The sequence below is a fragment of the Camelina sativa genome, chromosome 19 (assembly GCF_000633955.1).
Source record: "Camelina sativa cultivar DH55 chromosome 19, Cs, whole genome shotgun sequence".
Classification (NCBI taxonomy): Eukaryota; Viridiplantae; Streptophyta; class Magnoliopsida; order Brassicales; family Brassicaceae; genus Camelina; species Camelina sativa.
This window is the reverse complement of record NC_025703.1, coordinates 10,797,147-10,809,467: the sequence shown is the minus strand read 5'-3', so window position 1 is coordinate 10,809,467 and position 12,321 is coordinate 10,797,147. Positions and strand designations below refer to the sequence as shown.

The 12,321-nt window shown below is 32.2% G+C and overlaps 3 protein-coding genes across 3 annotated transcripts; all 3 read right to left on the bottom strand.

Moving 5' to 3' along the window:
- LOC104765936 (glycerophosphodiester phosphodiesterase GDPDL5-like) lies at positions 7-1,750 on the bottom strand. Its single transcript, XM_019240870.1, has 5 exons — positions 1,663-1,750; positions 1,314-1,574; positions 1,070-1,170; positions 319-962; positions 7-242 (listed from the first exon to the last, which is right to left on the bottom strand). Exons 1-4 carry the CDS (start codon positions 1,748-1,750, stop codon positions 612-614), a joined length of 801 nt encoding a protein of 266 aa, XP_019096415.1. The 3' UTR covers positions 7-242; positions 319-611.
- LOC104765935 (protein FATTY ACID EXPORT 6-like) lies at positions 2,372-3,753 on the bottom strand. Its single transcript, XM_010489730.2, has 3 exons — positions 3,375-3,753; positions 2,773-2,860; positions 2,372-2,690 (listed from the first exon to the last, which is right to left on the bottom strand). Exons 1-3 carry the CDS (start codon positions 3,571-3,573, stop codon positions 2,618-2,620), a joined length of 360 nt encoding a protein of 119 aa, XP_010488032.1. The 5' UTR covers positions 3,574-3,753; the 3' UTR covers positions 2,372-2,617.
- On the bottom strand, positions 9,450-11,917 carry LOC104765934 (purple acid phosphatase 18). The gene is made up of 5 exons (XM_010489729.2): positions 11,746-11,917; positions 10,583-11,251; positions 10,248-10,436; positions 10,066-10,154; positions 9,450-9,838 (listed from the first exon to the last, which is right to left on the bottom strand). The coding sequence occupies exons 1-5, from the start codon at positions 11,893-11,895 to the stop codon at positions 9,619-9,621; spliced, it is 1,317 nt and encodes a 438-aa protein (XP_010488031.1). The 5' UTR covers positions 11,896-11,917; the 3' UTR covers positions 9,450-9,618.

Below are 12,321 nucleotides of genomic sequence, written 5' to 3'. Positions count from 1 at the left end.
GATCCCTTTGTTCTGTTGAATCTCTGCAGCTACTGATGACAGATTTCTGAAGCTAGTTTCGATGACATTAGTGCTGTTCATAAGATCAATGGAGCTCAGACAAAAGGGGATCTTGTCTTTAGACATCTGGACATTGCAATCAAGAATGTCAACCCCGTCGTTTGCAGCTCTCTCATACGCCAAGTCAGTACAGCCCGGGAAATCTCCACTCGCTCCATTCTTCGAGATAATAGTTATCTTAGCTGCAAGACCAAACGGTAAACTGCAATTAAAATATTTAGAAATCACATATATAAATGGGTTGCTCTTGTGCATTACCTTACTCCTTTGCTTTTTTGGTGTCCAAATGAGAGAAGCAATCTTGGAAAGAAAACAAGAATCATAGCTAAAGTTATATGCAATCAATACAATCCAATGCATTGGGAAGAGAGATAAAATTTGGGTTCTGTTTTACTTACTGATGGCTCGATATGGAGTTACCGGAAAGTCTGATAGGAAACCATCAACGGAGAAGTTTCCGTTGTCAATGAAAGATAGATACTCAGCCGTTGGATCATAGCTGTAGTTATAAGCAATTACATAATCATTGGCAAACTCCGAGGCGAAAACTTTTAAACCTTCTTTATGAGCATCAGTGACCAGCGACGTGTGGGGTTGTAGGTAAGATATGAATCTGCGGGCCATATGTAAGATTTTGGAACAAGAATTCCAGAAGAAAACGTTTTTATATAACTTAGATTCTTGGCAAGAGAGCCGTAAGATTGGTTGGTGAAGGGTTCTATTTGGTCTTGGTTCAGAAACCTAAACATGAGTTTTGTCACAGTCGTCCGCTTGACACTTTTCTTCATGCTCTTCAACAAACTGATCTCTGGAGAAGATATGAAGTTGAATCTCACGCGTCTTGACATAGAGACAACAAACTTTCTCACATTCAAATTGTGTTGCGCGTAGAAAGCACTGTCCTGTAAATTAAATGTAGAAACGATAAGTAGAGGGAGAAGATGACTTATGATGTTATATATGGAAAACACGTTGAGCAGTAAAAGAGTGTATGATAGATACATTATACCTGAATGTTCAACCAGAGGCTTGAAGCTGCCGTTTCTTCCACTTTTGTTATCGGCCAATTATCATCGAATATTGGTGTTCTTGAGTAAACACCCTGGCTCACTGTTGAGGGGTAAAGACTAGAGTTAAAAAATCAGAAACGTTGAACTGAAACATTTGCAGAGTTGTTAATTTCAAAAGATTGAACATTAGTTTTATCTAGAAAGCTTTACTCGCAAGAAGAGGGTGGTTCCAGACCTACTTACATGTCACACTGGAGAGTTCCTTCCATGTAAAATCAACAGAAAAGGTTTCTTTGTAGTTTGGGTAAAATTTCTTGACAGTAGAACCATTTTGAAGATTCAGATTGGGAAAGCAGATTCCAACACCATCCTTTGTTAGTTGAAGTTCACACCAAAGTGTTATGTCTGGTGAAGTTGTTATATTCACCAACTCATATGCTTGAATACTGGAATCTGGAAAAATACCAGAGAACCCGCCTCGAGCAATCACAGCCGGAGGTTTCCCTGCCAAAAACACATCAAGAAACTGTAAGAACATTTCCAAAAAAAATCATGTGTTGTGTAGAAAAAGTGAGAGAACTCTGTCTCTAACCACTCAACGTTCGCCAAGAACTTGATAAAGCAGTTTGTAAAATGAAGAACTTGATCAGAATCAGAAGAACCACTCTAGGGCATGCCATGGTAGTGGAGTGCTTCTTTTTTTACTTTCTTTTTGCTGAAGATGGAATGAAGAATAAGTGACTAATTGATGAACCCGTGAGCTGTTTAGCAATAATCTACACAAACTACTACGTCCGTTGAATGGAAGATTTAGCTAAAAACGTAATCAGATTCTGCGGTAGCATTTATTGAAAATTTTCTACATTTGTGTCAATAATGTCACTATTTTGAGAATTGGATAAAAAAGAGCTTATCTTAGCTGTCAACTGGTTAAGTAAAGCTTAAGTAAAGATTACTAGCATGAAAAATTATTTCCAAAGAGCACATTGGGTCTCCATACTTAACATTTCTAGTGTGAAAGAAAAAAACCCACATTTTTTAAAACTATGTGTCACCTCCACTGATAGGACTTGTAGCTTAAATTTCCCATTTCATCAGGGCACAGCCTTTTCTCCAACTTCTGCAAAGAATCATCGCATAACTTGGCTCCAGCTTCAATATTCTTGCAAAAGTTAACTTGCAGTCATGAATCAATGAATACTTAAGGAGAGATCAAACACAGTTCAAGATTTGTTGTAATGCCACAAGGTACTAAGAGGTTTAGAGGATCATTTTCCATTTTTTATTTTTTCACAAGTGTGTATCAAATCAAAACGTCAGATATCTTCATATATATAATATGGCTCAACACAGTTTGTGGTTAACAAAAACACGATGACAAGAAACTAATTTCAGAAACACATAAGACCATATGCAATTCTTTGACTAATACAAGCTATGAAGGTGTTATGACAGCAGCATTGTCAACAACACATAAAGTTTTCTAATCGACAAATTCAACAACAGTGAGTATCATCCAGAAAAAAAACCATAGGCTTGCATAACCATCATTCAGCTTTTGATGGGAATTTATTGCCACCAGTTGCAATCTTGTATACGTAGAAACTGGTCATGAGAGCACTGCAATACAGATATGGTTCTAAGGTTAACTCAATGGAGTAAAAAAATATCTGTGACAGAAGAACAGAGGAAGATTAGTAACCTGATCCCAGCAACCAAACCAGCGGGCATAATCTTTCCAGTCAGCAAGTAACGTTGTCCCATGACTAGTGTGAGAGCAGCTGCGATTACTGTATCAAAAAAAAAAATGAAACAATCAGATCAGTTTCAGTCACTGAAGATTCTTCAAATAGACAAACGCAAATCGATTTTGGGAGCTAGTATGTCTAAGGTTGATGATGCTGTGTCAATCAATGACAAGAACACTAATTAAAAAGCAGGAATCTACTCAACTACAACATCTTACAAATCAAACAAGGCACCACCCTTTCAATTATTAACCTTGTTGTTGTAACCAATGCATTCTTAATGTTCACTTAAGTACTGCTACAATTGAAGAACTTAACACAACAAAAAAAAAATGTTGGCTTTTCATCTTTAATTAGCAAATCTAGCATCATCATCACACAAACCAGATCATCATCATCATCATATTCATTATAACCAGGCTACTTAATTCAGATCTCTAGATCATTAGTATTCCAATAAGATCCTTAACCTTAAATAACAAAATCAAACCATTCCTTAAATAAGTCAATTAAATAAAAACCCAGATCGCTGAAAAGGAAAGAAAGAAACTTGAACCTGTCTGAAGAACAATAGCGATATACGAATTCTTCTTCTTCTCAAAAGCTTTGAGACTGATATAGCCGGCAAGAATGAGTAACAACCCAGTGCCTGCACCTCCGGCGAAAGACGTTATACTTCCTTTCTTCATGTACCCGATTAATCCCCCGCCGATTAGAATCATCCCGTACGGGATAGTAAAGCAAAAATCATGCATTTTTTTTTCTGGAAACTTGGGTTTTGGATTATAATATTCTCGGGGTGATGAAGAAACCTGTCAAAGAAGCGATCGTAATCTGAAAGAGACGACGATCTATGGATTTTTTGATTGATGATGATATATAAAAAAAAAAAAAAGAGAGAGAGAGTAGTGTGTGTGTGGTGAGCGCGTGGAAAAGGTCCGCCTTTGTTCTTTCGTCAACGGTATACAGACAACTAATCCCCCACTTACGGTCCATCATTGGTCCATCATTTTTAATTTAATGGCCTAATTGTTCATTAATTATTTATTTGTTATCTCATTACTTTACTTTATTACTAGATTAGGATTCCTACTATATTAGGATCCGTCCGATGTGCGGGTTTAGACTTTTAAAAATAAAATCAAATTTAATAAAGAATATAAGTAAGTATTTTTAGTAAGTAAAAACTATCTATAAAAGAAAATAGATACACCGAGGTGTCCAATGTGATATTTGGTTTAAAAGGTGCGACTATACGGTTAAGACTATTAAACACATTTTTTTGAATGCCCTCACTCGTGTGAAATTTGGGATTTCTCTCCGACTCCAGTCTCATCAGAGGGTTTTCCATATGAGTCAGTGTACTCGAATTTGGATTTTGTTTTCAAGAGGGATGTCTCTCAACAGGGTGATCCTGATCAACTTCTTCAATTACCATGAATTTTAATGGTAATCTGGAAGGCCATAAATAAAAAAAGTTTTTAAAGGTTTAGAGATCGAAACGAATGATATAATTGCTCAGACTTTGGGCGATAAGTTAGCCTAGGAAGATGCGCTCTCTTTTACGGCGGTCATGTCAGCTCAATCTCCGTCTTCGGATGTCTAGGTTTCTTCACCTTGTTGTTAGATTGATGGTTTTTGGAAAGCAACTAATGTGCATTCAGGATTGGGCTGGTGGTGTTGCGTTGGTGAGGAGCGAACCTTGTTGTTGGAGGCCAAGTATCTAAGACTGAGCCCCTTCCCCCTGCATTCGGAGTTAGAAGCATTGTTTTGGGCCATGGAGCAGATACATGCTGCAGAGATCGTTTGTCAACATTCCGAGAAAAATTGTGTTAAGTTACTCACTATGGTGCAGTCCCCTGAAGATTGGCCGTCATTCTCCAACCTGCTCGATGAGTTTAACTCGTTATAGTCCTTCCCACTATTCTCCATCTTTTGGATCCCGCGTGCGTCAAATACGAAGGCGGATTGTCTTGCCCGTGTTTCATGTTCTCTTATCTCTGAAGTTTTTTTTTTATAAACCCCTTCCCTCCGGCTTGGGCAACTAACCGAGGAATTTCCTTTTAATTTATTGTTTGGTTGAAAAAAAAGTAAATAGATACACTTTTAGTTAAAGAAAATAATTGTAGATGAGTTCAAAGTTATTAAAATAAGATTAAATTTAACAAAGAAGATATATTTAATTCTTTTCGTAAGTAAAAACTATGTATAAAAGTAAAGAGATAAACTTTTAGTTATAGAAAATAGTTGTGTTTATTTTTTTGCTATAATGCACTAATGTATATCCATTTACAAATCTATTATCTACATTACCACTAAAAGTGTATTTGTACACATAAATATATTTTACTGTTAAAATATATTCTTTAGTTTTTACTAATACCAACAAAATATCTTTATGAACACATTAAATAACCTATTATATGTCTCTTCACTTTAACATTTTTATAGTTACAAAAACGTATACGACAATCTTACATACTCTTATATATTACAATAGCAGTCTTTTTGAATAAATTATTTGATTGGTGAAAAAATTGAGACGATTTTTTTTATTTTGTATTTCAACAATCTTTTTTTTATGTAAAGGTGAGTATTTACAATTTTTTCGAAACAGTAATTAATTGTTACTCACTATGGTGCATTCCCCTGAATATTGGCCGTCCTTCTCTAATTTGCTCGATGAGTTTTACGCACTGGAGTCTTTCCCACTATTCTCCATCTCTTAGACTCCGCGTGCATCAAATTCGAAGGCAGATTGTCTTGTCCGTGCTTTGCATTCTCTTATCTCTGAAGTTTCTTTTGTAAACCCCTTCCTTCCGGCTTGGGCAATTAACCGAGGAATGTCCTTTTAATTTAATTTATTGTTTGGTTGAAAAAAAATAGATACACTTTTAGCTAAAGAAAATAGTTGTATATGAGTTCAAAGTTATTAAAATTAAATTAAATTTAACAAAGAATATATATTTATTTTTTTTCGTAAGTAAAAACAATGTATAAAAGTAAAGAGATAAACTTTTAGTTATAAAAAATAATAGTTTTTCTTTTTTTGCTATAATACACTAATGTATATTCATTTACAAATCTACTGTCTATATTACCACTAAAAGTGTATTTGTACATACAAATATATTTTACTGTTAATATATACTCTGTAGTCTTTACTACTACCAACAAATTGTCTTTATGAACACAGTAAATAACCTATTATGTCTCTTCACTTTAACATTTTTATAGTTACAAAAACACATATGTTAATCTTACATACTCCTATCTTATATATTATAATAGCAAGTCTTTTTGATTAAATTATTTGATTGGTGAAAAAATATGAGACTATCTATTTTTATTTTTCTTTTTTTACTTCAACAATCTTTTTCTTTATGTAAAGGTGAGTATTTTTTTAGAAATAGTAATTAGTTGTATAATTTTCACAATCATTTTTTATCTTATATAAAAAGAAATCCTTTTTCTTATAAAATTAGCAACTTAAAATTAAAATAAGTAAACAATATTATAATTTTGAATGTTATGATATATATATATATAATTTATCTTATAATTAGATTTTAAATAAAATTATGTTTTATTTTATCTATTTTACTTTTATATAAAACATTTTTATGGTAGGCTTTGAATTTTTACATTTTTATTTTTTAAAATTTTTAATAAATTTAGAATTGACATTTGTCAACATCTGAATGATACAATTGACACGTGTCACGATCTTGTTAATGAGTAACGTTGACATCAAACTTTATATAATAAGATTAGGTCCGCATATTAACGAGATATAAGAAAAATTTATGGAATTTTAAGTTGTATTCAAAATATCAATTTTATTTCATTAGAGTTCATTACATTCCATCTTGTAATACAATTTTTTTGTATATTAGATGATAAGAAAATTAGATTTTAATTCTATGCACTCAATCCCAATGAGTAAAATTTATAATTTTCGTATAAAAAAAATATGCATTGTATCAAATTTATATCTTACTTAATATTGTAAAGAAACTAAAAATTAATAAAATAGAATTCTCAAAGAAAAAACTAAAAACTAATTTTATCTCATATTTGAAAAAGGAACAATATCTTAAGTATATCTGTTTCATATTTTGTAATCTCATACGTAACAGTTTTACTACTTGTACAAATAATTTTAAATAAAATTATATTAACATTATCAAAAATTAATCAAAAATTCATGAGAAAAATTATTTGTTTATGTTAAAGTGAGTATCTACAATCCTTTTTCTTTTAGGATTAATAATTGACAGTATAATTTATTTAATTATAGTATTATAGTAATTAATTGTATAATTTTCTTAATTATTTTTTCTTATAGAATTAGTAATTTAAATGAATTAGTATTATTATATATATCTATATGAACTATCTTTTATATTTTAATTTCTTATAATTTACAAATAACTTAAAACAAAGTTTTTTGTATAACACAAGACAAAATCTTTAATTGTAAAAATTGACAAGTGTCGCGATCACATGAGTTACTAACTTTGAAAACCAAGGTTTATATAATAACATATATTGAATACGCTATCAAATTATTTACCGATTGAAAAACTTAAGAAAATTACATTATTTTCTTATTTTGATTATCTTGTTTTTCTTATATTATGTTAATCACTAATTTTAACACTTTTTTCAGCATCACTAATTTTAACTCATTAAACCTTTTTATACTTTAATCACTTTTCTGTATAAATTTCTTTTTACTATATATGATTATAATAAATAATAATTGTAATTAAATTGCAAATATTTTCCTTATTAATTGCACATATTTTCCTTATTAATTGCACATATTTTCCTATTGAAATTAGTAATTTAATAGATAACTTTCCTATTACAATTAAGGATATAATATATTACTTTTGGTTTTATATACCTTTTAAAAATATTAATTGTAATCCTTTTAGTTTAAAGATTTTTTAATTTTCCTAATAATTATTAAATAAAATTTATTTTCACGCATGTCAAAATATTATCGATATACTTGATAATATTTAAACAAATATAGAAGAAATTTAAAAGGAAACTAAAATTTTGATATCTTGGACAAAACAGTCTATCTCCAACGTTGTATCAGAGAAATAGTCATATGGCTGATTTACAACCTCGTTGCTAAATGTTTCAACGTAAACACGAACCCTCCTAGATTTTAGCTTTTGAGCAACATGTGTCCCGCCTTTAAGGATGATAAACCCATCATTTTCAGGAAAGACTGATTTCTTATTAATGACAACCGAGCCTGCAAAATTTTTGATGTCTCTGGTTGCTGAATCTTCTGCATCGCGGATGTTTTCATCTACACTATAGACCAGCTCTTCATGATTCATGTTGTTCTTCTCTTTAAAACTCATCAAGACAGACTTATCAGTAGACTGGATCAATATTTTCCTCGCACTTGTCTGGTTTTGTTGATTGGTAGCTCTTTTCAGTTCATCCAGTACAGAAAAATATGTCTAATTGTTCATTAATTATTAGTATTTGTTATCTCATTACTTTACTTTATTAATAGATTAGGCCCGTGTATTAACGCGGATATAAGAAAAATATGTGAAACAAAATATTAATTTTATTTCATTAGAGTTTACACACTTCATCTTGTAATACAATTTCTTTCTTTGTATATTACATGATAATAAAATTAGATTTTAATTCTATGCACTCAATCCCATGAGTAACATTTATAATTTTCATATAAAAAATGTGCATTGTGTCAAATTTATATCTCACTTAATATTGTAAAAAAACTAAAAATTAATAAAATATAATTCTCAAAGAAAAAACTGAAAAAAAAAATTATCTCATATTTGAAAAAGGAACAATATCTTGAGTATATTTCATATTTTGTAATCTCATACGTAATAGTTTTACTACTTGTCCAACTAATTTTAAATAAAATTATACTAACATTATCATAAATTAATCAAAAATTCAAAGACGCTATTAATTATTCACCGATTGAAAAACTTAAGAAAATTACATTAATTTCTTATTTTGATTATCTTGCTTTTCTTATATTGTGTTAATCACTAATTATTAACACTTTTTCAGCATCACTAATTTTAACTCATTAAACCTTTTTATACTTTAATCATTTTTCTGTATAAATTTCTTTTTACAATATATTATTATAATAAATAATAATTGCAATTAAATTGCAAATATTTCTTGATTAATTGCACATATTTTTCTATTAAAATTAATAATTTAATAGATAACTTTCCTATTAAAATTAGTGATATAATAGATTACTTTTGGTTTTATATATTTTTTAAAAATATTAATTGTTCTCTTTTTATTTTTAAGATTTTTTTTAATAATTATTAAATAAAACTTCACACACATGTCAAAATATTATCGATATGTCAAAATATTATCGATATACTTGACACATGTCCCGACTATATGAATTACTAACTTTGAAAACTAAAGTTTATATAATAATAAAGATTAATGTGATGATCGAATGTTTTGGTATGGCGTTGAAAGATAATGACAGTTGTTGTACCTAACAAGTGAAGAGAATTTTTCAACATTGTTTGTTTATGTATGACACGTTCGTTGAACCCGTAAAGGTTGCGACTTGCGTGCTTCTAGAGACCTAAGTATTTTTTTATAAATATGGGAAAACAACACAAAACAGAGAGTTCAAGTTTACAAAATTTTTAAAGTTGGAACTATTATTGTCTATGGAGTTGATAACAAGCTTTATAAAGGTTTCTATATATACGTACTTAATGGACTACTATTTTACTACAAATCTCACTTTATGGTTCCAAGAGCATTTTCCTGAGTTCTTCATGCCTTTTCTTCAAACATCCCGAGTTCACAAGAGAGTTTAACCAAACTTCATCAGACCTTGTTGGCTCGTCATCATCGTTCCTATGCCAGGTCCAAAGCGCGTGGCTTGAATTCACCATCTGTAGCTCCCCATGTCCAAAGCTTGCTTCCCTGAATACTGACCACTCTGGCGACGGATCTTTGTACCTGAAAGTGAACAACCATGATATCTTTTAAGATAAATTTATCAACTACTTTCATTATATAACAAGGGCATTCAAAGTGTGATTAGTTTCATGTAGAAAATATATGTTGAATTAGCTCAAGAATCTTAGACATTGACTACGTACACCATCAGAGGATTCTTGTTCATAGTTTTGTACTAATAACATTGAAATAAATGAAAGCATTAAGTAACCAGTTTGAGGAATTACTTGCGAGCCAGCCCTTCTCTGTTTCCTCCATCACCTATGGTTATGTGTACCGGACCACATGGATCTGATTTACCATTGTTGACACGTTTCTGTTGAACAGCACAATTAACCAATTAATATCACTACTGACATAAGTTTTTTCTGATGACTAATAAAAGAAGCTAACACAATTTTGAGCATACCGTGCGTTCATAAGCATGGACATGACCAGTAAATACGATATCAACACCGCTCGCATAAAGCAAAGGCTCCATTTCAGCCATCATATCATCACCTTCATGCTGATGGGCATTATTACTGTTATACCATGGTACATGGAAGAGGACTATTAGCCACGGAGTTCTTTCTCTGTCCACTTTTGCTAGATCAGCCTACACATATCATACATAACACCAAAATTAAGTCCACGAACTGAAACAGCATCTGCTGATAGTACTATGGTTACTAACTGCTTGACCACATGTGGCAACAAACGGTTAATAGACATAGCAAAAGGATAATAAGTAAGAATTATCACCTTTAACCAACTGTATTGATCCGAGTAGCGATCGTAATCAGTGTATGAGCCAAGCATGATGGCATGGACACCCGCAACCTCAAAAGAATAATAAAGATTTGAATTCGATCCACTTTCCTCATACGGCATCTTCCATCTCGAGTTGAAAGATACAAACTCATCCACTATAAAGGGAATATTCTCTTTCTCATGGTTTCCTTGTGTCACCATCCACGGCCTTACACTTGCCAAAGGCTGAACCAGCTCCCCAAACGTGTCCCACTTGTGCTGCATATAGTCAGCGTAAGAAAGATCCCCGGGAAGTAGATGCACAGCGTATTTGCATTGATCGATATGATCTAGAGTCGACTTGGTCCAACCGGTTTGTCCAAGATCCCCAGCCACAGCAAAAGTAATAGGGAAATGAGCTGGTGGTGTTTTCAGATGGAACTCAGGTCCTTCTCCGCCACAACGGTAGTAATAAACAGTGTCCGCTTCCAATGGCCCGATGACGGTATGATGTATCTTCCCTGACCTGTACATTATATAGCTGTAGGAGGTGCTTTCACCTTGACCAAGATACGAGTACTTCCCGGGAGATGTTCCATATTCAACAAAGGAAGGAGAGGATTTGTCATTGGTAACCCAAGTCACTCGCATATGTTTATCTCCAGCCAATGAGATATGCACCTGCAAGTATGAAAATCTCGGTATAAGAAACATGACCCAAAACGATCTGAAAAACAGAACATATGATGAATGGTGTTCATTGTTCAATATCAATTGAATCATGCACTCTATAGCTATCATTTCACTCAAACATCAATGATCAATCTTTACTTCAGAATGAAACAACAGATATGAATTTATTTCCACTGTTATAAATAATTATTTTAGGATTTTTGTCCAAAGTCGTATAAATTACTAACTGTAGGAGCAACATTACAGGAGTAACCAGATTTATCCATTTGAAAACAGTATTGTAAATGACTTCAGGACAGGAGCAAATGGGATTCCCTGGAGTAAGTATCAAGCACAAAAAATCGGATTTTTTCGGAGAAAACGAACAGAGACCCACATGCAGTATAATTATAGACAGAGATCAGACCATACAAAACATGATTTTTTTCGGAAACGGATCAAATCAAGAACAGAGGAGCACAAGGGAGTCTCTACATTCGTACCTGCTCGGGTTGAGAAGAGGACTTTCGTTCCCATGGAAACTGCAAGGCTTCGCGAGGTTTAGGCCGGACGTAATCATCTGCCGCCACAGAAGCGAAGATCATTAACAGAGACAATGTAAGGTTGAGCAGCGACCTTGCCCACTTTTCCATATCTAAGAAGAGGGAGCTTTTCTTTCTTTCAGATTCAGTGGGGAAAAAGAATCTTTATAGCTAACCGGCTTGCCACGTAAATGACCAAATTGCCCTTGATGATATGTCGTGTGAATGCGTTGATTTTTATTTCAGATTGGATAAAAATTAAAAACGGTACTTCGGTCTGCTGTCTTGTCCAATTCCAATGGGGAGTGTAGTTAATTTCTTTTGTTGTCTTGTCCCCAAACAAAAACCTTTTTTATTATTTTATTACAGTTGTGTTAATAGATTTGCGGATAATCTGTTTTTTTTTGTTTTTTTTTTGAATGGTAGGGATACAGCAGTACGCTAAAACCTTTCTAAATAAATAATTTATTAATTAATAATCACTATAGATTAATAAATTTTGTTGGTCCTATGTCGGATTAGTGTAAAAAATAGCAA

What these genes read in the sequence shown, in the direction of transcription:
- LOC104765936 (XM_019240870.1), bottom strand. Translation starts at nt 1,750, where the DNA reads ATGGCATGCCCTAGAGTGGTTCTTCTGATTCTGATCAAGTTCTTCATT. An exon ending in GGAACTCTCCAGTGTGACAT is followed by an intron (nt 1,171 to 1,313) that starts GTAAGTAGGTCT and finishes ACCCCTCAACAG; the next exon opens with TGAGCCAGGGTGTTTACTCA. An exon ending in GCCTCTGGTTGAACATTCAG is followed by an intron (nt 963 to 1,069) that starts GTATAATGTATC and finishes TTTAATTTACAG; the next exon opens with GACAGTGCTTTCTACGCGCA.
- LOC104765934 (XM_010489729.2), bottom strand. Translation starts at nt 11,895, where the DNA reads ATGGAAAAGTGGGCAAGGTCGCTGCTCAACCTTACATTGTCTCTGTTA. An exon ending in ATCAATACAGTTGGTTAAAG is followed by an intron (nt 10,437 to 10,582) that starts GTGATAATTCTT and finishes TGATATGTGTAG; the next exon opens with GCTGATCTAGCAAAAGTGGA. An exon ending in TCCATGCTTATGAACGCACG is followed by an intron (nt 10,155 to 10,247) that starts GTATGCTCAAAA and finishes GCTGTTCAACAG; the next exon opens with AAACGTGTCAACAATGGTAA.
- LOC104765935 (XM_010489730.2), bottom strand. Translation starts at nt 3,573, where the DNA reads ATGCATGATTTTTGCTTTACTATCCCGTACGGGATGATTCTAATCGGC. An exon ending in CGCTATTGTTCTTCAGACAG is followed by an intron (nt 2,861 to 3,374) that starts GTTCAAGTTTCT and finishes TTTTTGATACAG; the next exon opens with TAATCGCAGCTGCTCTCACA. An exon ending in GGTTTGGTTGCTGGGATCAG is followed by an intron (nt 2,691 to 2,772) that starts GTTACTAATCTT and finishes TCTGTATTGCAG; the next exon opens with TGCTCTCATGACCAGTTTCT.